This window comes from Salvelinus fontinalis, chromosome 36 (assembly GCF_029448725.1).
Source record: "Salvelinus fontinalis isolate EN_2023a chromosome 36, ASM2944872v1, whole genome shotgun sequence".
In the NCBI taxonomy this organism is placed as follows: domain Eukaryota; kingdom Metazoa; phylum Chordata; class Actinopteri; order Salmoniformes; family Salmonidae; genus Salvelinus; species Salvelinus fontinalis.
The window spans coordinates 368,163-393,521 of record NC_074700.1 but is presented as its reverse complement, the minus strand read 5'-3'; the positions used below and the strand labels follow the sequence as shown (position 1 = coordinate 393,521).

At 41.8% G+C, this 25,359-nt stretch overlaps 1 protein-coding gene across 1 annotated transcript in view; it reads right to left on the bottom strand.

The window, feature by feature from the left end:
* LOC129835386 (collagen alpha-1(XXV) chain-like) overlaps positions 1-25,359 on the bottom strand; it is a 146,482-nt gene that overhangs the window by 35,749 nt on the left and 85,374 nt on the right. The window contains exons 12-19 of the mRNA XM_055901024.1: positions 16,017-16,049; positions 14,469-14,504; positions 12,819-12,863; positions 8,286-8,348; positions 7,292-7,360; positions 6,056-6,100; positions 5,713-5,757; positions 4,540-4,617 (exon numbers count right to left, since the gene is read on the bottom strand). Coding sequence (XP_055756999.1) covers positions 4,540-4,617; positions 5,713-5,757; positions 6,056-6,100; positions 7,292-7,360; positions 8,286-8,348; positions 12,819-12,863; positions 14,469-14,504; positions 16,017-16,049 — 414 coding nt within the window. The remainder of the gene's footprint in view (positions 1-4,539; positions 4,618-5,712; positions 5,758-6,055; positions 6,101-7,291; positions 7,361-8,285; positions 8,349-12,818; positions 12,864-14,468; positions 14,505-16,016; positions 16,050-25,359) is intronic.

The following is a 25,359-nucleotide window of genomic DNA, read 5'->3' as shown; positions in this document are numbered from 1 at the left end:
AGCCGCCCGTCTGCCATGAGCCTGCAAAGCCGCCCGTCTGCCATGAGCCTACAGAGCCGTCAGCCAGACAGGAGCCGCTAGAGCCATCAGCCAGACAGGAGCCGCTAGAGCCGTCAGCCAGACAGGATCTGCCAGAGCCGCCAACCAGACAGGATCTGCCAGAGCCGCCAACCAGACAGGATCTGCCAGAGCCGCCAACCAGACAGGATCTGCCAGAGCCGCCAACCAGACAGGATCTGCCAGAGCCGCCAACCAGACAGGATCTGCCAGAGCCGCCAGCGAGCCATGAGCAGCCAGAGCCGTCAGAGAGCCATGAGCAGCCAGAGCCGTCAGAGAGCCATGAGCAGCCAGAGCCGTCAGAGAGCCATGAGCAGCCAGAGCCGTCAGAGCGCCATGAGCAGCCAGAGCCGTCAGCCTGCCATGAGCGTCGAGAGCCGTCAGCCTGCCATGAGCGTCGAGAGCCGTCAGCCTGCCATGAGCGTCGAGAGCCGTCAGCCTGCCATGAGCGTCGAGAGCCGTCAGCCTGCCATGAGCGTCGAGAGCCGTCAGCCTGCCATGAGCGTCGAGAGCCGTCAGCCTGCCATGAGCGTCGAGAGCCGTCAGCCAGCCATGAGCGTCGAGATTCGTCAGTCAGCCATGAGCTGCCCTTCAGCCAGAAAAGGCTAAATACCCAGAACTGCCCATCAGTCCAGAGCTGTCTCTCTGTCCGGAGCTGCCTTTCAGTCCGGAGTTGCCCCTCTATCCTGATCTCCCTCTCTATCTTTATCTACCTCTATATTCTTATCTATCCCTCTGTCTTGGTTTATCTCTCTGTCCCGGTGTTGTCATTATTAGATATGTTATTAAGAGGATTTTGTGGGGGAAGAAAGAGGGTGGACATGCTTGGAGGGAGGAGGCTAGGATGGATTATGGTGGGGTGGGAACCGCGCCCGGAGCCTGAGCCACCACCGTGGTTAGATGCCCACCCAGACCCTCCCCTAGATTTTGTGCTGGTGCGTCCGGAGTTCGCACCTTGTGGGGGGGGTACTGTCACGTTCCTGACCTATTTATGTTAGTTTGTGTGTGTTAGTTGGTCAGGACGTGAGGTTGGGTGGGCATTCTATGTTATCTGTTTCTATGTTGGTTTTGGTTTGCCTGGTATGGCTCTTGATTAGAGGCAGGTGGTTTGCGTTTGCCTCTAATTAAGAGTCATATTTAGGTAGGGCATTCTCACTGTTTGTTTGTGGGTGATTGTCTCCTGTGTCCGTATGTCTGTTCGTACCACATGGGACTGTAGCGTTTGTTTGTTTCGTTTCGTTTCGATGTCGTCTGTTTTCCTGTACGTAAGTTTATGTTTAGTTATGTAAGTTTATGTTCAGGTTGCGTCAACGTCGTTTTCTTATTTTGTAGTTTGGAAAGTGTTTTGTTTCGTTTCGTGTGCCATCGTAATTTATAATAAAGATGGCTTATTTCCCTGAGCCTGCGTTTTGGTCTGAAGATCCTTCTCTCCTCACCTCTTCCGAGGATGAGGAGAGCGTCACCCGTTACATTTGAGCCTCTTTGCAGATGTACTCAATACTATTGTGGCTAATCAATCATATTCTGGCTGATCGATTGCCTGGTACACCCCGGAATGATCAGAATGCATTAGAGATTATACTTAGGTCAAGGCCCAGACTGGCAAGCTTTTAAGCAACAGAGGAATCATTGTGAATACCCATTAGAAAAGCTAAATCTGATAATTAAGTAACCGCTCTTTAAGATTGTATTGGGAACCCGGCTAAATTCTGGAAAACTATCAAATCCCTGACGGGTTCTACTTCTTCCTCTCTGCCACAACAAATTAATTCAGACACTGGCCTCATTACAGAAAAAAATGCCATCATTGACACATTTAATTTCAGTGTGTTATCTCTTTGAAAGAACTTCTAAACCTATTCACAATGATATTGGGTTGTATGCTGATTACTGGGCTGGGAAACTTGCTGAATGATCAGAGAAACGATGGTCAAAGCTTTTCTTTTAGGCTATTTACAGAAAAAAAGTCCTGGTTGCTTTGCTAGCTATTAGACAACAAGAAATCCACAGGGGCCGACCAACTGGATGCTGGTCTGCTTAAGTGTGCACGAAATATTCCAAAAGTATGGAAATCAGCTCTTGTGCTGCTACTCCATAAGGGCAGGGACAGTAGTGATCTTAATGATTATCGCCCCATTTCAAGGCTTCCTTGTCTAGCTAAGACTCTCGAATAAATGCTTGTAAATGCTTTAGACACTCAAATGAAATGTGGATGATACTATTACGTTTTTCTATTGACCAACTGTTGATATGGCTGTGTCAAAACTACAGTCAGATTTCAAAGCTATGCAGGAATCCCTTGATGATGATTATACAGTACACGTTGGTTTCAAACTCCCATAATAATTAATCAGATGAACTACATGTTGACTCATTAGATGGTTCTCCAATCAAACGTGTGCTCACATATAAATACTTAGGCATTTTGATTGGTATGGATTTGACGTTTAAAAAACACATAGATGAGTTGGTTAAGAAGCTAAGATTTAAAGTTGGCCTTTTCTACAGAAACAGATCGTGCCTTTCTCTAAGCAGTAGGAAGCAGATTATTCAGTCAACGTTTTAATCTGTTCTTGATTATGGTGATATTTTTTATCAAAGTGCAGCTTCTACTACTCTTAAACCTTTGGATGCCATCTAGCATAATGCCCTTTGTTTTGTTACAGGTGACAGTTTTGATACTCATCACTGTATCCTGTATCAAAAGGTTGACTGGACTTCTCTAAAGACCCGTAGATCTCTACATTACTCCCTTTTTGTTTACAAGGCCCTACTTCATAAAATTCCGTCTTATCTAACTTTGCTGTTGAAGTATAGACACCTGACTTCACAGGATTGTTTAAGTCTTGAGGTTCCTCAGGTCTCCACGGAGCTAGGTAAATCTGCTTTTAGTTTTAATGCTGGAACAAAATTCAAAATGTATTTCATCTTGATGTTCTAGTGCCATTCGGGCAATTTAAAGTAATGATTGGGAACTTATTTGTGGAGGAATGTAACAGTTTTCCTGGGTGATTTGCGATGTTTTATTTGTGCTTCCCATGACTGTATTTTTGCATTTTATTGTAAAAGAGACTTAGGTCTCAATATGTTTTCCCTGTTAAAATAAACGCAATTAATAATAATTAATAATAATAATAAATACAGAAACCAGGTACCCTCTCTCTATATGTACACATATAGAGTATCTAATGGGAATCCGGAATAATACAAATGGTACACATACACAATCCATGTCTCAATTTGGCCTGCTGGAGATCATTTTGCAGGGCTCTGGCAGTGCTACCTCTTGCACAAAGGCGGAGGTAGCGGTCCTGCTGCTGGGTTGTTGCCCTCCTACGGCCTCCTCCACGTCTCCTGATGTACTGGCCTGTCTCCTGGTAGCGCCTCCATGCTCTGGACACTACGCTGACAGACACAGCAAACCTTTTTGCCACAGCTCGCATTGATGTGCCATCCTGGATGAACTGCACTACCTGAGCCACTTGTGTGGGTTGTAAGACTCCGTCTCATGCTACCACTAGAGTGAGAGCACCGCCAGCATTCAAAAGTGACCAAAACATCAGCCAGGAAGCATAGGAACTGAGAAGTGGTCTGTGGTCACCACCTGCAGAATCACTCCTTTTTTGGGGGTGTCTTGCTAATTGTCTATAATTTCCACCTTTTGTCTATTCCATTTGCACAACAGCATGTGAAATTTATTGTCAATCAGTGTTGCTTCCTAAGTGGACAGTTTGATTTCACAGAAGTGTGATTGACTTGGAGTTACATTGTGTTGTTTAAGTGTTCCCTTTATTTTTTTGAGCAGTGTATATATATATATTTTTTTTTACAAATGTTAGAATTTTTCTTCCACTGACATTACAGAGTATTTTAATCCCACTTTGTAACCTAACAAAATGTGGAAAAAGTCAAGCGGTGTGAATACTTTCTGAAGGAACTGTAGTTAGACACAATAATACAATTGTCAATATCAGCATGTGAAGTAGCTAATTAGCTGTAAAATTGCCTAAACAAAGTGCATCAATTTAGGGGTCGACAATCTCACTATGTTCAACCTGCAGATCGATGTGCCTTGACTGAAGAGGCAGACAAATGGCAGAAATATGGTGGACCCTCTTTTAAATGACATATTTCTCGAGGTAGGAATATCGCAACAATATGATCAATGCCTCATTCGAGAGAAGACAACCTCCCGCGTAATGACATCAGCCAGGATTTAAATTTGACATGTATGATAGACATTTTTGTGTTCTAAAAGTCTTATTCCTATTAACTTCCAGTGTAGTGAGAGTGGCTTTATGGCAATGCCATGTCATACTGGCCAAATTTCTGCCTGCTTGAATGGCAATAGCTCAGATACACATGAAAACATGAAAATTACCCCGGGAATCGGTAGAACATCGCTCAGAGAAGCACAAGAGCAACATAACATTCAAAATGGGTGAATCTTTCCTTTAAGCTGGAGACCATGGTGTTTCTGACCTGTAAAGCTTCTTGGATGTTCCCGTTGTAATCAATGATTTCAGTGGCTCCTTGGTCACCTTTCTGCCCAGGGGGTCCCTGCGTGTGTTCAACATTTAGATGTTAATTCAAATCCAAGTTCAATATAATTAAACACCAATACAATATTTTAAAGGCCTAGTTTACTCAAAACAATCTTTAGGAATTTAGTTCATTTGTCCACCATTAATACAATCCCCAACACTATTTGCATGTCAAACAACAGATCATCACAGTTTTGAAGGTTCTCTATTTGGAAAAAAATGACTGCAATTTTTTGGGGGGGATTGTATTATATTTTGTTCATATGTGACTTATATAAACAAAATACAAAACATATTGTTTTGAGTGAACTATCCCTTTAAGTTAGACATTTGGCTGCTTTGAAGCCCCCCCCCCCCCCTAAAAAAAAACAAGGAAATTCACATGAGCAACACGAGGCCTAAATTCATGCACTACCAACATTTTCCAGCACACAGCTCAATGACAATAGGCCTATAATAGTTATTAGGTGCCCGCCTAATTACTGTTTTCTCTTTAGGATAATACCAGGATGCATCTTAGGTTGACAGAGGTAATAATTGAATATCAAAAGGATTATTTTAAACATGTATTTGATCTCCTCAACTTAATGAAATTCATCTCAGAGGAGTTGCATGGTGGAGTTTAGCATTATATTTCCCCACAGCTTGTTTAATTTCATTGCATAGTTCAAACAAGTTTGTGCCCATGGATTTAAGTCTGCAGTAATAGAAACAGATGACAAATCATCTTTTGGTACTCTTTATCAAAACATTGACACCTCTGATGGTTAAATCAGTCAGAGCAGGATATGGGTATAGTAGATCATGTAATGCACGTACAATATCATTAGTGCCACTAGTGCAACACTCCCATCTGGTGGATACTAGGCTTTTAGTCCCAAGTTTCATTGACTATGCACAAGGGGGACGAGCAACTCATAAAGTGCATTGTTCATTGTTTTTGTATAAAGTTGCGTGTAATAGAAATGTTCTCAATATGACATATGAGGATGAACAATATCCTCTAGTGTTTATTGAGTATTCAGTGCCCTACTAGTACCAAGTGCAACAAGTGTAACTTTACTGATACATTATGTTGTTGTTTTTTTTACATTCTGTTGAGTGCACTCACCCTTGGTCCCATAGAGCCCAGGTCTCCCTTGTCTCCTGTCTCTCCCTGAGTTAGTAAGAAAAGGCTGTAAGATGTAGGAACATGCATGGAGTACAGTCATTTATCACAAACAGACCTACAGTGGCTTAAAACAGAGTAGAATAATACATGATCCATTTGCTGACAAGGCCATTTTGTTTTATTTCCCCCATGAACATTTACTCATTGGGAATGTGCAGTGTGCGCTTTGTAATTGTTCTCAAGAGTGATTCCTCAATATATCAGTGTTGGCCAATCATCATCAGCCATAGTGGAACTGTAGATAGGTCCTAAAAATACAAATAACCAGGTGTCATGCACTGACCTTTGAACCTCTAGTGCCTGGGTTCCCTGCCTCTCCTGGCCCTCCCTGCAGGAGCGGTAGACAGACAAGGAGCATCAGGACAGTAGTAAGTCACCACATGAACCCTCAGTATGAGCAAACACTTTTGATTGTAAGACAGGGCCATACTACAAACAGGCATTTGTATGACTAAACATCTTACATGCTGTGATTGAAAACATTTTCCAGTCCACATAAGAGAGGAATATCATATTAAACCAAAGGTGGCACGGAAGGGTAACCATAATTGTATTGTTGAAGTGTTTTATGTTTGTTTCATCAAATCTAACGGCCTTTTGGCATAATAAGAAATCCAATCAAAATGTGTTCATTTGAACTCCAGTCCCTGCAAATGGAGGGTTTAGGCTTGTGACTCTATATATTTTGGACGAATTTTCTATTTAATTGTTTCAGATCATGTTTGGGATTATTTTGTGCCCAATAGAAAGGATTGGTAAATAATGTATTGTGTCATTTTGGAGTTGTTTGTATTGTTTCTAAACATTGATGATTATGGATAATCCTGAATGAAATGTGAAAAACTGAGTGAGAAAGTTACAGAAGCACAAATATCATACAAAAAATGCTAACCTGCCCTGTTATTGTAATGGTGAGAGGTTAACATGTCTTGGGGGTAGTCATTGCGTACTGTGAATATAGGACCAAATACTACTAATACACAGTAAAATGGTGGGCCTAAAATGGTGGGCCTAAAATGGTGGGACTATGTTCAAAAAGTGCTGTCATTTCTATACGGTTCAACCTCAAAGTATCATTTCGAAAGTGCTGGAGTACAGAATGAAAACAACAAAAATTGTGTCACTGTCCCAATACTTCAGGAGCTCACTGTATAAAACTGCACAGACTGCACTGCCCCTTTAAGCCAATGTTCTGAATGCATACAAAGCAGAATATGTTACTTGATCAATGTGTAATATAAGGAAGGGGCAGTGCAGTCTATGCTTCATTTACTGAATCTTTCCAGTTTATCAGAACCTTCCTAGTCTTCTGTGAAGTCAAGGCTTGCTTCACCTCGCATGTTTGGAAACATATCAACCACTAGAGAGCAGCAAACGCTGTACCAGTGATCAAAAAGGTAGAGCTTAGAATGTTAGATAAAGAACATGCGCTTGCTTGAATCACTTGCTCAAATCACATCACTGAATGGTCTCTCTCTCTCTTGTGTCCCAGGCCAGCCCCCCCCCCCCCAACACTGACCTTTTGACCGGCCTGTCCAGTCTCGCCCCGCTCTCCCTTGCCTGGTGGGCCAAGTTCCCCTCGCTCGCCCTACAGACAGAAGAGAAGAAAGACACTTTCAGGGACTGTGGCCTGGAAGACTCTCTCTCTGACCCCTTTACCCATGGATGGAATGCCCATATCATTACATGAGCGCACTTGTCTGAGAGGTCAACCAAACTGAGATGCTTGCATTAATAATTATTTTCAGCTTGGAGGGTTGGCCACTCTTCAGTTTTCAGGATTCCATGTGTAAAAATTAATTGTTGAGTCAAGCAAAATCTCTGTATCTCCTACTACAGTGGTTCCCAACCTTTTTCAGTTACTGTACCACTAACTGAATTAAAGTAACTAACTTTGGCCTTCCGGATAGCCTGAACGCAACTATTTCTCATTTGCCTGAACGAGAGCCTGTCAGCCTGAGTATGCATGTGCTGAGCCTTTCGCCAAATTAAATTCTTGGGGTGGAGTAACTCTGCAAGATCACGGTCGCATGGGCTGTAGTCCGTGGAAAAAAAAACATTAATGGGGTCGATTTGTTCTGGTTTCCATTCGTGCCATTGAGTAGGTTTTAATATTCAGTCTCTCTAGCATGGGTATAGGCCTGGTCAATGACACTCTTATCATACCCACATTGCATGAACCTGGCGCACATATCATTAGCTATGCGCTCAAAATCTATTTCAGTAGTACAGTTAAGCCAGAGTAACTGCCTCAAATTAGTCCTTTTGGGAGTTTTTCTTGGTAAGGCCTTTTGTTAGGTCTCCTAAAGTTTATAAATGACCATGACAATGACAGTGATAGATCTGACTGTCATTTTATTTACCTTGTCACAGCATTCTCGGATAACCCTCTTTTAACAACCCACAGTCTCTCATCTGTTTGTGTTAGCCATCCACTCACACACTACTGTATATGCAAGACATACATGGTTTATGACCCATATTTGACTGTTATTGATCATATTGAAATGTACCTTGGTTCCTGGTAGTCCTGGGAGCCCCGGTTCTCCCTGAGGTCCTAGGAATCCAGGCTCACCCTGTAATCAGGAAGGAGATAAGAGATGTGTCATAAAATAGCTAATTTACTCTGTTATTCTTTTTTATTTCAACAAAGAATATTTTGTAAAGGGTTGAGTAAATGAGGTACACAGGTACTCATGGGCGCACACACACACACACACACTCCTCTCGGAATTCAATTCAAGGGCAGTCTAAGCAAGCCCTAACTTAAGTGCATTTAGCTTAATGGTATATACGGTACAGTTGAAGTCAGAAGTTTACCTAATGGAGTAATTAATAGCTTTGGCAAATCGGTTAGACATAACACAAAACATTTCAGGAAAATTCTTGAAAATCTGTTGAAGTTACATAAAAACCCTTTTCTGACAATTAGAGGAGTTTGGAAAAAAGTAACAATGCATATAAACAAATAATTTTCTTTGAGAGACTAAAAACAAGTCTCTAGAGCGAAATGGAGGATACTTTGTGCATGACAAGTAATTTTTCCAACAATTGTTTACAGACAGATTATTTCACTTATAATTCACTGTATCACAATTCCAGTGGGTCAGAAGTTTACATACACTAAGTTGACTGTGCCTTTAAACAGCTTGGAAAAGTCCAGAAGATTATGTCATGGCTTTAGAAGCTTCTGATAGGCTAATTGACATCATTTGAGTCAATTGGAGGTGTACCTGTGGATGTATTTCAAGGCCTACCTTCAAACTCAGTGCCTCTTTGCTTGACATCATGGGAAAATCAAAAGAAATCCGCCAAGACCTCTTGTAGACCTCCACAAGTCTGCTTCATCCTTGGGAGCAATTTCCAAACGCCTGAAGGTACAATATTCATCTGTACAAACAATAGTACGCAAGAATAAACACCATGGGACCACGCAGCCGTCATACCGCTCAGGAAGGAGATGCGTTCTGTCTCCTAGACATGAACATACTTTGGTGTGAAAAGTGCAAGTCAATCCCAGAACAACAGCAAAGGACCGTGTGAAGATGCTGGAGGAAACAGGTACAAACAATCTATATCCACAGTAAAATGAGTGGATAACCTGAAAGGTCATAACCTGAAAGGCCGCTCAGCAAGGAAGAAGCCACTGCTCCAAAACCGCCATAAAAAAGCTACGGTTTGCAACTGCACATAGAGACAAAGATCGTACCTTTTGGAGAAATTTCCTCTGGTCTGATGAAACAAAAATAGAACTGTTTGGCCATAATGACCATCGTTATGTTTGGAGGAAAAAGGGGGAGGCGTGCAAGCCAAAGAACGCTATCCCAACCTTGAAGCACGGGGGTGGCAGCATCATGTTGTGGGGGTGCGTTGCTGCAGGAGGGACTGGTGCACTTCACAAAATAGATGGCATCATGAGGCAGGAAAATGATGTGGATATATTGAAGCAACTTCAGTCAGGAAGTTAAAGCTTGGTCACAAATGGGTCTTCCAAATGGACAATGACCCCAAGTATACTTCCAAAGTTCTGACAAAATGGCTTAAAGACAACAAAGTCAAGGTGTTGGAGTGGCCATTAAAAAAGCCCTGACATCAATCCTATAGAACATTTCTTGGCAGAACTGAAAAAATGTGTGCGTGCAAGGAGGCCTACAAACGTGACTTAGTTACACCAGTTCGGTCTGGAGGAATGGGCCAAAATTCACCCAACTTATTGTGGGAAGGTTGTGGAAGGCTACCCAAAACGTTTGAACCAAGTTAAACAATTTAAAGGCAATGCTACCAAATACTAATTGAGTGTATGTAAACTTCTGACCCACTGGAAATGTGATGAAAGAAATAAAAGCTGAAATAAATCATTCTCTCTACTATTATTCTGACATTTCACTTTCTCAAAAACCTAAGAAAGGGAATTTTTACTGGGATTAAATGTCAGGAATTGTGAATAACTGAGTTTAAATGTTTTTGGCTAAGGTATATGTAAACTTCCGACTTCAACTGTCAGTAACATATTAACATGTATCCAATCAAAATCCATCAGTTAAAGCTATAGATATCAGACCATGATGGGCTGTGTCTCAATCCACCGCATCCACGACAAGCAGACTTGTCGGCCTTCTGCATCTGAAGTGGAATGTGGCTGAGCTACATCGGTGTTTGTCAGACCATGAGACATCCCAAAAATCGGTCTTCTCACAAAAACGTCTCTAGCGTCCGAATGGTTTGGTCTACAAACTATTATGACCACTCTGGAAAGGGGAGACTCTCACTCTCCGTTTAGCTCTAGTCTGAAGCTAACTAGTTTGAAAGGTAACCCATATAAACGAATGAAAGTATGGAGGTACTGTAGTTTTGTGCCAACAAAAATAAGGGGTTAAATATGTGTCCAAAAAAATGAAAATATTTCCTGAATTTTCTTATATCTCCTATATATAGGACAGACTTCAAAACCTTATTTCTTATGATTTTTTTTACTGTCTTTTTTGCCATTGATGAATGTGCCCCACCGTGCTTGTTAAGTTCAACCAATACCATACTTTAGAGAAGTTCTATATTTTTAAGTTGTAGGAGAACATTTGAGTATTACATTAGTAAACTCAAAAAAAGAAAAAAAAATGTTTTTCAAAGATAATTTGTAAAATTGAAATAACTTCACAGATCTTCGTTGTAATGGGTTTAAACACTGTTTCCCATACTTGTTCAATGAACCGTAAACAATTAAAACGAACATGCACCTGTGGAACGGTCATTAAGACACTAACATCTTACAGACTGTAGGCAATTAAGGTCACAGTTATGAAAATTTAGGACATTAAAGAGGCCTTTCTACTGACTCTAAAAACACCAAAAAAAGATGCCTAGGGTCTCTGATCATCTGAGTGAACGTACCTTAGGCATGTTGCAAGGAGGCATGAGGACTGCAGATGTGGCCAGGGCAATAAATTGCAATGTCCGTACTGTGAGATACCTAAGACAGCGCTACAGGGAGACAGGATGGACAGCTGATCCTCCTCGCAGTGGCAGACCACGTGTAACTACACCTGCACAGGATCGGTATATCCAAAACATCACTCTTGCGGGACAGGTACAGGATGGCAACAACAATTGCCCGAGTTACACCAGGAATGCACAATCCCTCCATCAGTGCTCAGACTGTCCGAAATAGGCTGAGAGAGGCTAGACTGAGGGCTGTAGGCCTGTTGTAAGGCAGGTCCTCACCAGACGTCACCGGTAGCAACTATGGGCACAAACCCACCGTCGCTGGACCAGACAGGACTGGCAAAAAGTGCTCTTCACTGACGAGTCACGGTTTTGTCTCACCAGGTGTGATGGTCGAATTTGCATTTATCGTTGAAGAAATTAGCGTTATACTGGGACCTGTAGGATTGGAGGGTGAGGGCTAGGGCCATTCCCCCCTCCCGACTTGCAGGTGCCTTGGTGGAAGAGTGGGGTAACATCTCACAGCAAGAACAGGCAAATCTGGCGCAGTCCGTGAGGAGGAGATGCACTGCAATACTTAATGCAGCTGGTGGCCACACCAGATACTGACTGTTAATTTTCATCATTGAGCATTGAGTATACTGTATCTAAACCAGTGTTTGTTTCAAGGCATTAACCCCCCTCCCACACACACACACATTTTTGTTTTTGTTTTCTACCCCCTTTTTTCTCTCTAATTTTGTGATATCCAATTGAGATCTTGTCTCATCGCTGCAACTCCCCAACCGGCTAGGCAGAGGCAAAGGTCGAGTCATGCGTCCTCCGCAACATGACCCACCAAACCACGCTTCTTAACACCCGCCCACCTAACCCGGAAGCCAGCTGCACCAATGTTTCGGGGGAAACACCGTTCAACTGACGACCCGAAGTCAGCCTGCAGGCGCCCGGCCCGCCACAAGGAGTCCCTAGAGCATGATGAGCCAAGTAAAGCCCCCCGGCCAAACCCACCCCTAACGCGGTTGATGCCGGGCCAATTGTGCGCCGCCCTATGGGACTCCCGGTCACGACCGGTTGTGACACAGCCTGGGATAGAACCCAGGTCTGTAGTGATGCCTCAAGCACAGCGATGCAGTGCCTTAGACCGCTGCACTGAAGTGAATATTAAGTGCTCTTTTGCCCAACGTATCGTCATTATAACCCTTGAATAATGCATTACAGATGCTCTTTCAGATGATGTGTGACTGAACTAAGGGAAATGTCGGTGACCAATCATTTAGTGGTATGCCTGATTGCAGCATTGCCAGGGTTGTATTTATCAATCAGCACTGCTTTTCAGCTGGCCAACACATAAATGACAAATCTGATCGTACTGTATTTCCATTTCATCCTTGACCACTGAATCATGAACAATGACACATCTGTATAGGCTTAGATTTACACCACAGTGTCCCCTTACTTGTACCTCATGTTGGAGCCCACAACATCTAACTGTGCGATGTGCTGCATATAATTTATCTAAATGTATGACCTAGCTGAATATTAGTAGGTGGGAAGTCAAGGGACAGGGAAGACAGGGAATTCTTAGGGATGAAGACAACAGAATGTACCTTAATCCCGGGAAGTCCAGGCAGCCCTGGAAGTCCTGGCTCTCCCTACACAGGAAAAATGTGACGTTATAGCCGAGTTGAGCCTCTGTCCTGGGGCCTTCAACAGCAGTCCATACCCTCTCTATCATTGGGTCCCAAACAGCTCTCCAGTGAGCTGGGCCCTGATGAAGATTACAACTTGCACTTGAGTTGTGTACCAGTATTACATGCAATCATCATTAGTTAGGGCTACTGTGGTGCTGATTATGTTGATTAATAAAGTTCAGAGGTCTATAAATGCTTCAAAGGGATGTAATTCAGTACGTTTGGATTGTTTTTGACTGAGATTTTCAATGACATTCACAAGTGAAGAATTCTGAACTCGCATACAAAGCAGAAAATGATGGAAACTCAATTGGGTTTGAGTGAACTATGTAAAATGCAAAAGGTCAAGCATTTCATAAGATTACTCAGAAGCATATCAACATAAAATCTTCTGACTGTGAATAATTGAATGCTCTATTTAAGACTTACATTTATGGTATATGAGAATATATATTTTTCACTGCTCACAATGATCAAGCGTAATAGCATTCAGAACTCAGCGAGAGGCCTGTAAATTACAATTGAGTCTCCTGAAAGCATTATAAATGTAATGAATAAAAGTCGCTCGTCTGGAAATACTACTTCACAAGCTCCACTGACTGTCACCCAAATGAATTATTTAATCGAGATCAACAGTTCCCTAATAGGCAACTGGAAGAGAAATTAAACTTTGTAAGAAAGCGTATTAAAGGAAATAGATAGAACAACTGTGAGCTGCCATAAAACCTTCATAAAAAATCTGACTGTGTAGGGCAGGACATATTTTGCAGCACAGCAGGAAAGGGCTGCTTGAGAGGATAAAGAAAAGGGGAATTAATGGGGTGTGGCTCTCGGGAGTAAATAGTGTAATTCAATGGGATTCTGATGCAGTCTTGACAGCAGCTCTGGCTGTGCCTAGCAAATGGCGGTTGCAAGAAAAGATGTCGTTGCAAGAAAAGAGGTCAGACTGCTTAAAAAAAGTATGAGGCTTGCTTTTTGTCAGGATGCGGTGCATTACTTTGTACTCTGTGGCCGGTATTCAATCAATTTGTACAGATACAGTAGTGGATTTCCAGACTGTCCTTTCAGAAGTGTGTTTTATTAGCATAGTAGGCTGTCCCAGGTGGATGGTTTCACTTGGTTTAGAAATGGTCAATCTGATTGCGTGCGGTGTAGGACCGCTCAGCCAGGTTTGCCAGCAGAACTGAACTTGTCATGGTGCCAAGGGACTGCACATTTCCAAATCAAGTGTCAATTCCTTCCATCAGAGACACTGCTGGGAAAATCCAACACACTCCTGAATGTGCTATCTGAAAATCCCCTATCTGCAATTGATGGAATATACCAGTGTCTGTATTAAAACCCATACTTCTAACCTGAATGCCATGTTATGGGAGTGGCTTACCAGCTATATGTCTAGAACAGAGATGGGCGACTTGGTGATTTAAAAGCTAATGCTGTAATGGTGTAGTTATGTTTTATCACATTCTAATATCAATCTGAGAAATGTAACAAGTGTTCCTCTCGTGAGGATTTTGAAAACACGGGAAACACATGCCATGGGATTTTAGTGCAGGCTAGTTTTACCTTTGATCCCCCACGTCCTGACTCGCCTGGTTCACCCTGTAATACAAATCAATTAAAATTGTATTTGTCACATACACATGGTTAGCAGATGTTAATGCGAGTGTAGCGAACTGCTTGTGCTTCTAGTTCCGACAATGCAGTAATATCCAACGAGTAGGAGGGCAGAAGGAGGGCTCACTTTTAACCATTGAGGTAAGCAATAACGATGGATGAAATTATTTATTTGGTTCTTACCTAAATATGCCTTTGGAGTAGTCAAATTCTAGTTTAAAAGGAAGATTTTCACCTTATTAATTGCGGATTGGACCCTTTTTTTCAATTTTCGCCTAAAATGACATACCCAAATCTAACTGCCTGTAGCTCAGGACCTGAAGCTAGGATATGCATATTCTTGATACCATTTGAAAGGAAACACTTTGAAGTTTGTGGAAATTAATTATAGGAGAATATAACACATTAGATCTGGTAAAAGATAATACAAAGAAATCATCTTTGAAATGCAAGAGAAAGACCATGCTGTATTATTCCAGCTTAGGCACAATTTCTATTTTGGCCACTGGATGGCAGCACTGTATGTGCAACGTTTTAGACTGATCCAATGAACCATTGTATTTCTGCTCAAAATGTTGTATCAAGACTGTCCAAATGCGCCACTCTGCACAAGTTCATAACTGTGCACTTTCCTCAAACAATAGCATGGTATTATTTCACTGTAATAGCTACTGTAAATTGGACAGTGCAGTTAGATTAACAAGAATTTATGCTTTCTGCCCATATCAGATATATCTGTGCCCTGGGAAATTTTCTTGTTTCTTAAAACATCATGCTAATCACATTAGCGCACGTTAGCTCAACCGTCCTGTGGGGGACACATCAATACAAGAGTTCAGATCACATTACAGGGTTGACCTTAAACCTAAGGGACAAATGTAAATGAATCACCAATCACTTTAAATAAGTAAACATTATCTCTCCCAAAGCAACAAATACAATAGAGCTATAAAATGATGGTGAAAACTTGGTGTTAAGTGTGTTAAAATATTCCTATAAGTTGGACAAACATGACATGCCGAAATGGGGATTTTCTGAGAAAACAAAATAACTTATTTTATTGAAAACACACTGGTGTTTTTGTTTTTAAAGGTAGACTCAGCGAGATGATGTTGCAACGAACAGCACCACAGATGATGAGAGCGATGCAAGACTTTGCTCCAACTCAGTCACACAGAGTATCTGAGCATGTGCACTGGTGCGCTTCATGCTGCTACAACGTGATACCTACGAGACCAAAACAGTGGCGAGGTTTATCCTTGCGCTTTAATGCTCTTAGTTGTAACTGACCCACTATGTGTTTACTTTGTGTATTCAATGTCATCTCGCTGAGTCTACCTTTACCATAGTTTAGTTTAAGCATAGATGTACAATATGTGTGATCCAACTGGTAAAAGCAGTGTTTCTTTTATCAGAATTTACACAAATAATGTCTGAAGGACACAAAAGGCACTCTATTCATGGAACCTATTTCAGCATTCAACCCATTCTACTTACCTTAATGCCTGCAGCAGAGGAGCCTGCATCACCCTACAAGAGACAAATAATAACAACGTGTCTATGAGCAACAACAATACATATATGTCCAATGCGCAAAACTGTTAGGCGGTAAGGAGCTCTCTAGCTTTAAACAGGGTTACACTTAAACCCTTTACCTTCTTTAAAGTGAGACCAAATATAACATAATCTGAGGGTAAAATTGTATCAAATACCCTTGGCAAAATTCCTAACTCAGCATTTCCAAAACTCTGTCCTGGGGACCCCGAGGGGTGAGCGTTTTGGATTTTGCCCTAGCACTACACAGCTGATTCAAATAATCATAGCTTGATGATGAGTTCATTATATGAATCATCTGTGTAGTGCTAAGGCCAAAAACGAAAATGTGCACCCCTTGGGGTCCCCAGGACAGAGTTTGGGAAACGCTGCCCTAACTGATCTTCAGCAACTAGGGAGTGGATGATAACTCACTATTCTATGTACTAAACAGAAGCTCAATAATAGATGTTGAGATGACAGGCCAAGAGGAAAAGATCCAGTCCATCTTTAGTAGATGAGTGGAACGGAATGTGATGCTTTAAAACGTGTTTGAAATGGAAACCACAAGGCAAGGGTAAATAAACACAGGCTACAGTACAGTGATGTACTAACGGGCTAGAGGAAATCATCAAGATCCACAAAAATTCTCACAATAGCTGGCCTTATGTTATCCGAAATTGTGTAGATAACTGTGGTAGATAACATTGTCATGACTCTCCTGTGAAGATCTGAATGATCAGGTTACAGGGGTCCGCTCTACAGCACGTGCTCTCTCGTAGAGTGGGAAGTCTGCTGTTTTATGACAGTCGTAAAGACCGAATATCCTTTCCCCACTCTGCCAAAATGAAGGTTGAGAATCCCGTTGTTACCACAGAGAAAGACTTTGCAGTACGGTAACCTCAAAAGGTTGAATAATGTAACAATATTTCTGTATTCCAACCAGTTGGAATTGTCCGTGGGTATTTAAAGAACAATCCTCTACCAAAGGACAAGACCAGAGAACATGGAGATCATTCCCACGTTGAAATTGCTAAGAAATCTAGAAACTAAAGAACAATTATTCAGGCTGCAGCTGTTTAAGCACTTTAGTCTGGTAAACGCAACGGGTCGAACGACCGAAAGGTACTCTGACATATTCATTATAACAAGCTACAACTCCGAAAGACTTTGATCACTGGTGGACAAACCAGAAACTTTCTGTCGACAATCTATCCAGCAGACGGACAGGCGATCGCAGAGAGGGACAACAAAAGGCATACACTCGTAAATATGTATATTGAAATGTATTTTCGAATGAGCAGTTGTTCATGTTCAAAGTATAAGCATTTCCATGAGTGTAGTGTATGTACGGGGTCAACTCTGAGTTTCCCGCTCTTGAGCTGGCCCCACCCCATTCCTTCGTCTACCAAGCCGTCATATCGGCTTAGCCCACTAGGGACTTTTCAGTGTATCATGTCAGTAACCAATGTATTACTATTGTGTGTGTGTGTTTGTCATTCTGTGATTGATTAGTTAGAAAATCAATAATTAAGCCAATTTGTATATTGCTGATTCATGATTTATGTTAGGGTTTGTGCAGATATCAAAGGGTTTGTGACATTCAGGAAGGAAACTGATGAGGTAATAATACATTAATTGAAGACTAATCGATAAGGTAATAAAATATCTGAAGAGTTATATTCGGGAAATAGAGACTCTATAAACATTTTCCCATGGTGCCCCCGACTTCGTAGTTAATTACTATTCCGTGATTAATTTCATAATTACACAGATAATTGATTTGATAATATAACAGTCTTCACATTTAATGACAGCAAACGCTATGACAACATCCACTCTTCGTTTATGTAATAGGTTGTAAGGCATAAGTATCCTATATTTTTTTTTTAAAATCGTCAGTCCACATGTAAAGTGTAATTGCGCCATTGTATTTACCAAGTTCTTTCTCAACTCCGGGACCACCCACCAGCGATAATTGTGTTGTTGCCTAATGCAGGACTCTAGTGCTAGAGAAGAGAGACTGTTGGACTGAAGCATTCACACCTCCATTCATTTACAAAATGAGAATCAATTTGTGCCACAGTTTAGACTACCGATAGAACGCAGCGTTCTAACTCCCCCTTGTGATGGTGTGGTGCAATGACAAAATTATGCAATTTACCACCGTCTACCACAAATGGTTGCGGCATAAGCTTGAAACTTTTAATTGAGGAACCACTATGTTTATCATTACTTATTATGTAAATATTCCTGACTTATGTATGCATATTTCCTGTATAATGTTTACCATTATTAGTGTATACATATTCAATTTATGTATGCATATTCTTTCTCTTATCTGCATTATTACTTCCTCATTCTATAACTATGTCATTATGTGGTAACTAGTGATTCATTGTAAATTACTAATTATGTTTTTATTATTTCTTTGTTATAGAAACCACATACACATGTTTACAGATACTACTTTACATCTCAATACTCTTCAGGCTACCTTGGCAATAAAGTGTTAACAGTGTCTTTCTAGCAGAAGAGACAGGGGGCTAGAGTTTAGGGAACGGGATTGCTCTATGAATTTCCCATTGGTGGAAAGGGAGCACAGAATGAGGGCTGGGCCTTTTGCCTGGTGCAGATTTTGCGGTTCTACTTCACATGTGCCTTGCTCTCAGGAGTTGCTAACGATTGCCTTCCCCGGCTTTTATGGGAGTCATTACGATGCATGTATAATTGGAGCATTTTTTGGGGGCCAATAAACTGCATTAACGGTTACAGCTGGATATCACTTTGCTCAAACGTATTGCTGTGCTAAAAGATTCAACATAGATCCCCATATATAGGCTACATGAATCAGCCAGTTTCCATGCAGCAGTGGCACCAGGTGAGGGTGACCGAAGTAGAGTATTAATCAGGCTATGAAGCCAAAGAGGTGTGGTGACTAATTTGCACCATGGCAGAAATAAGCGTCACACTCAACATTATAGCCATAGTTATTCTGCTTCATTCTGGGGCCTTGGTTTTTAAATCTCTGCTTGAGTTTTCCTCTAATGACCGAGTAACAGTATATGTGAGGGATCGTCAATTCTGATTGGCTCAGAGACCAGCTAAGGACACTGCCAGCAGTTGAACCATAGCCAGAATAACTAGAGGCGGCTTTCACCTCAAATTTGAGGTACCACTTCACTACTACAGCCCAGGCCAAGCTCCCACAGCTCTGCCAGCCTAAACCTACTCAAGAGGGAATGTTGAAATGTTACAGATACTGTCCTGTCTGGCAAGCTCATGAAAATGAATGAATACCAATGCTGTTTTTTAACAGATTGTTACAGAGAGTAACTTAGTACGTGGACATGCAATAACAATAAAGGCATTTTAAAGACACAGTGATTTCCCTGTGTTTTATATATATTCCAACACGAGATTGGAATAATACTGTGAAATTGTGAAAATGACAATAATGCCCTTTTAGTGTAAGAGCTGTTTGAAAAGACGGCCTAAATGTCAGCCTGTTTTGGTGTGATGGAGTTTTAACCTTCCATGGTGACATCACCGTGCGCTAAATTCATTAATAGACCAATAAGAAAGAGTTCCAAACCTCTCTGCCAATAACAGCACATTTTCAGTTTCCCCCTCCCCATTCAGACCACTCCCAGAGAGTCCTAGCAAAATTCTTGCTCGAGAAATTGCCCTTTTTTCCCGCTAAGAAGCTATATTTATTTCTTTTAAACCCTTTTAATTGAAAACAATCACAGTCAGAAATTATATGAAGAGGCCTTGGTCCTCTTTTTTTATGACCATTCAACCCTTTTACCAAATAGCGCCTTCTACCTACGAAGTCTTACTATTGTATCCCAGCAGCACTTCTCTTCCTTCATTTTTTATCTAAACTAGAATGTTGAAAAAGTGCAGAAGTAATTATTTATTCTTCGATTAGTCTTCTTCACATTCACAGAACACCTGTTAAAACAACTTTACTTTGTATTCGTGCAAACTCAGAGCTGACTATTCTCATTGCCATCTCTATTTCTCCAACATTGCAGCTCCCATATCTTCACCCTGTAACTCATATTACCACATTTTTTCCTGGTGTCTGTGTGCTTGGCATCTGCAGCATGTGAGCATCCAAGGGGCTGATTCACTTAATCCCTTTTTACTGAAGCTTCTTACTGCAGCTCTCTGCCCTACTTATTGCAGAACCGTTGACCTATATCTTTAATTGTACAATTGTTTCTGGTATTATCCCTAAGATCTGAAGGAGGAGATCCGTCTGACTTAGATAACTACCGTCCAATCTCCAAATTATCTTGCCTTTGACAAAGTTTTAGAATCCCTGGCCAACTGTCAACTAAGAACTTTTTTTACTTCACACTCTAATGTAAATCAATCCGGTTTTAGTCCTGTACATAACACTGTTTCAGCTGCTTCTCTTGTTTTAGGTTACGTGTTAAACTGCTTAGATCATAAAAATCATTGTGCTGACTTATTTATAGACCTTTCCAAGGCCTTTGACACTGTTGACCATCACACTCTCATTCAAAAGGTTGAGTGACATAGGCCTGGATCAGGCTTCTTGCAAGTAGTTTGAGAATTATCTGTCAGGCAGGACGCAATGTATGATTTCTGATGGTGTTAAGTCTAGGTTCCTAGATATTACGAAAGGTGTACCACAGGGGTTGGTATTGGGACCTGTAATCTTTACTATTTATGTAAATAATATTGGTCTATCTGTTAAAACTTGCAACATTCATCTGTATGCCGACGAAACTGTTATGTATGCCATTGCCCCAACTGTAGACCAGGCATGTTTAAAACTTTTACTTAGTGTGGGCAAGACTAAATATGTGTTATTCTCTAATTCTAGCAAAAAAAATTCAGATGGGCTGCATATTTCCACCTATAAATATCTGGGCTTTAGGATTGACAAGGATTTTACGTTTAAAAAAACATACTGATGAGCAAGTTAAAAAGCTAATATTTAAGGTGGACTTCCTTTTTTTAAATAGATCTTGCCTCTCCCTAAACAGCAGATTGTACTTTCCTGACAGTTCTTGACTATGGTGACACAATTTACCAGAATGCAGCAGCCACTACTCTTAAACATTTGGATGCCGTCTACCATAGCAGCCTTTGCTTTATCACATGTGACAGTTTTAATACTCCTCACTGCATCCTGCGTCAAAGGTTGGCTGGTCCTCATAAAGTCCCGTAGATAATTTCACTACTCCCTTTTTGTTTACAAAGCTCTACTACACAAGCTTCCGATTTACCTAACTACATTGTTGAAGTATAAAAACACGAGATACCAAACCCGTTCACACGGTTGGTTAACTCTTGAGGCTCCTCGGGTCCCCTCCAAATTGGGTAAATCCACTTTTAGTTTTAATGCGCCTCACTGCTGGAACAACTTGCAGAACTCATTACAATTAGAAGTTCTGGTGCCGGTCGAGCAGTTTAGGGTGTTAATTGAGGTCTAACTGTTTTGTATTGATTGCTGTTTTGTTTTACATTGTATTGGTTGTTGATCAGGGCACCCTTGGGAATGAGGCCATGGTCTCAATGGGTTTTCCCTTAATGAATAAAGAATTAAATAAATACAAAATGTGTTAACAAATCAGGTGAAAAATATCACAGGTAAAAAATTAATAAATATAAATATATCAGATGTTGTTTTCAGAAAGGTGTGACTTTTCACATGAATGTTTCATGTGAACAAATCATTTCAGCGTGGCAAATATGTCAATATTTGGTTGAGACGTTGATTGATGTCAATGAGATTACAACCTATAATCACCCATTCAAAAAGACAGCCGACAATTACATTCCCTATGCGGTATCACTATGCTTTCAAGCAACCAAATTCAAATGGAAAAAACAGCGGGTCATGGATCCATCAACGCAATATTGGCACACAACATTTGTTACAGCCCAACGGAACAAAAGTAAAGAGAAGGGCTTAACAAGAACAACTTCCAAATGGACTAATTTGAGGCAGAAACAAAAGTAAACCTTGAAGTTGTAGGTTTAAAATATCCCTCTAGTGGCCAGGGTTGAACTATTTTATGGAAATGTCATTGGCTGGTGAATATACATGTCTTTGATAGGCTGATGAAGAATTTGTTCCAGGATATAATCACTGCCACCTGGTGAGATTAGCATAGATCGAACCATGTTATCTGATGGGACCAGCTTTTTTATTTATTTTTATTTTCAGAGGGAAGTCATACTGAGAGTAGGGTCTCTATTACAGATGAGCCCTGCATAAATACATCAAACGCATACAATATACAAAATACATTTATCAACATAGAGGTCTCCGATCATTACTCTGAACTGACCAAGGGGGACCAGAGAGCTCTGTAAATTGTACCACATCGGGCGCTAAAAAACTAGAAGCAGCTTTACCCAACTCTGTGGGAGACCGAAGGGACCTCCAGCGTTATCCAAGCCTAGGACCGGGTTTGGTCATTTGTAAGTCTAAATTGAATTAATAATGATAGTTACATTGGAAGTTTCTGCATGAGTGCTTTGTAGATATACACAAAATGCTGATCTCTCCTTATGTAAAAAAGTCCCAACCCCCTTTTTGATACAAAACACAATGATGAGTTCTATAACCATTACCAGTAATAAACCTAAGGGCATCTAGTGGTTTAAGTGTAGATGCTGCTGCATGGATATAGATAATATCCTCATAATCTAAAATAGACATAAAAATGACTTGGACAATTACCTTCCTACAGTATTAACAAAAGTCAGACATGCTTTGTTTCCGTAAAAGAAACCAACCTTGAACTTCAAGTTCCTCACAAGCTCAGTGACATGTTTTTTAAATGACAGTTTGTCACCAAGCCAGATACCAAGATATTTGTAGGAAGGAAGGAAGGAATTAAATTTGCGTACCGTTCATACTAGTCATTTGTAACAATAGTCATTTTCTTCCTCCTCCTCGGATGAGGAGAGGCGAGACGGATCGGACCAATACGCAGAGTGGTTAGTTTCCATAGTGATTTAATATACAACAAAACAATATGCGATACAAAATAACAAAAATAACTACCGTGACAGTCCCGTGTGGCGAAACACTGACACAAGAACAAACACCCACAAAACACACGTGAAACCCCGGCTGCCTAAGTATGATTCTCAATCAGGGACAACGATTGACAGCTGCCTCTGATTGAGAATCATACCAGGCCGAACACACAAAATCCCAACATAAAAATCACACATCGACAACCCACCCAACTCACGCCCTGACCATACTAAATAAATACAAAACAAGGGAAAACAGGTCAGGAACGTGACAGAACTCCCCCCTCCCCCTTAACTCCGGGCGCACCTCCTAAACTCTAGGGGAGGGTCTGGGTGGGCGTCTGTCCACGGTGGCGGCTCATGCGCGGGACGTGGACCCCACTTAAACAATGTTTTTTCCCGCCTCCTTAATCGCCCCCGTAGCCTCCTAACCACAACCACCCTCCATATCAACCCCACTGAACCAAGGGGTAGCACCGGACTGAGGGGCAGATAGCGCTGGACAGGTGGGAGCAACTGGAGAGAGAAGACGGAGAGACAGCCTGGTGCGGGGGGCTGCCACCGGAGGACTGGTACGTGGAGGTGGCACCGGATATACCGGACCGTGAAAGAGTACACACGCTCTTGAGCACCGAGCCTGCCCAACCTTACCAGGTTGAATGGTCCCCGTAGCCCTGCCAGTGCGGCGAGGTGGAATAGCACTGGGCTATGCTGGCGAACCGGGGACACCATTTGAAAGGCTGGTGCCATGTACGCCGGCCCGAGGAGACGCACTGGAGACCAGATGTGTTGGGCCGGCTTCATGACAACCGGCTCGATGCCCAACCTAGCCCTACCAGTGCGGCGAGGTGGAATAGCCCGCACTGGGCTAAGCACGCGTACTGGGGACACCGTGCGCTCCACCACATAACACGGTGTCTGACCAGTACGACTCCCTCTCACTCCACGGTAAGCACGGGGAGTTGGCTCAGGTCTCCTACCCGGCTTTACCACACTTCGCGTACCACACCCCCCCCCCCCCCCCCCAAGACATTTTTGGGTCTGACTCTCGGGCTCCCAACCGCGTCGCCGCGCTGCCTCCTCATACCAGCGCCTCTCTGCCTTCGCTGCCTCCAACTCCGCCTTGGGACGGCGATATTTCCCTGGCTGAGCCCAGGATCCCTTGCCGTCCAGGATCTCCTCCCAAGTCCAGGAGTCCTGTGTCTGTTTCTGCTGCTGCTATTTTAACCTGCGTGTCGTGATCGCGTTTGGTGTGGTGGGACAAAATAAACTCATGCACGATGACGCACGCGCATATCCGGTTTAAGTTCCGTGTAATCGGTCTGTGTTAGCCTGCGTAGAATAGTAATGTTGCAATAATGTATTATTACTACTACTACTACTACTACTACTACTGCTACTACTACTACTACAACTACTGCTACTACTACAGCTACTACTGCACGAGACTACACACCTGCCACAACAAGTTGATCCCTGCTATGCAAGGATTTATTTTTGCAACCCGTCTGCCAAATCCATCCATTACGCATGGTCCTCTTCATCAATCACTCCTTCTCGAGGAAGCTTTCAAATCAGGAAAGCATCAATAATCATGTCACCAGCATTTCAATAATACCCCTAGATATTTATTGGAAATTTGCATGAAACTTATCATGCAATTAACTACCATGTGAAGTTAATCATAGCCTATAAACTCTTCATGCTTTTCCAGGTCGTGGTGGTAGTAGACTGCAACGTAACTTATTATCACGACTCCAAGTTACCTCGGCATGATGGCTTGTATATCAATATTTGAGCATAAAGGCATTTCCACCGCAATTGTAGTCTAATCTTTTTAACATACTGTATATACAGGCCTCAATCACTACCCTGAGAGCACTTGATTCAGTATGTCATGCAGCCCTCAGGTTCATTACCAATCAAAAGCGTCTAACACATCATTGTGATCTCTACAGCGCCTGGTCGTCATTGACCTTGCGTAGACTTAAACACTGGTATACACTGATTTATAGGGCCATACTGGATAAATTGCCACTTTATCTCTGTTCTTTTTTAATCAGGTCAGTAAATAAATATAAATTACGGTCCCATTCTCATTTGCTTTTAACTGTACCAAGAATTACAACAGGTCATGGTAGAAATTGTTTTAGTTACTCAGCTCTGTGGTCCTAGAATTCTCTCCTGAACATTTTAAAATTTGATGATCTAGTCACGTTGGTGGAGTTTAAGCACACCTCAAATACAGGTGTGCCATGCTTGTAGCGTCTTACCC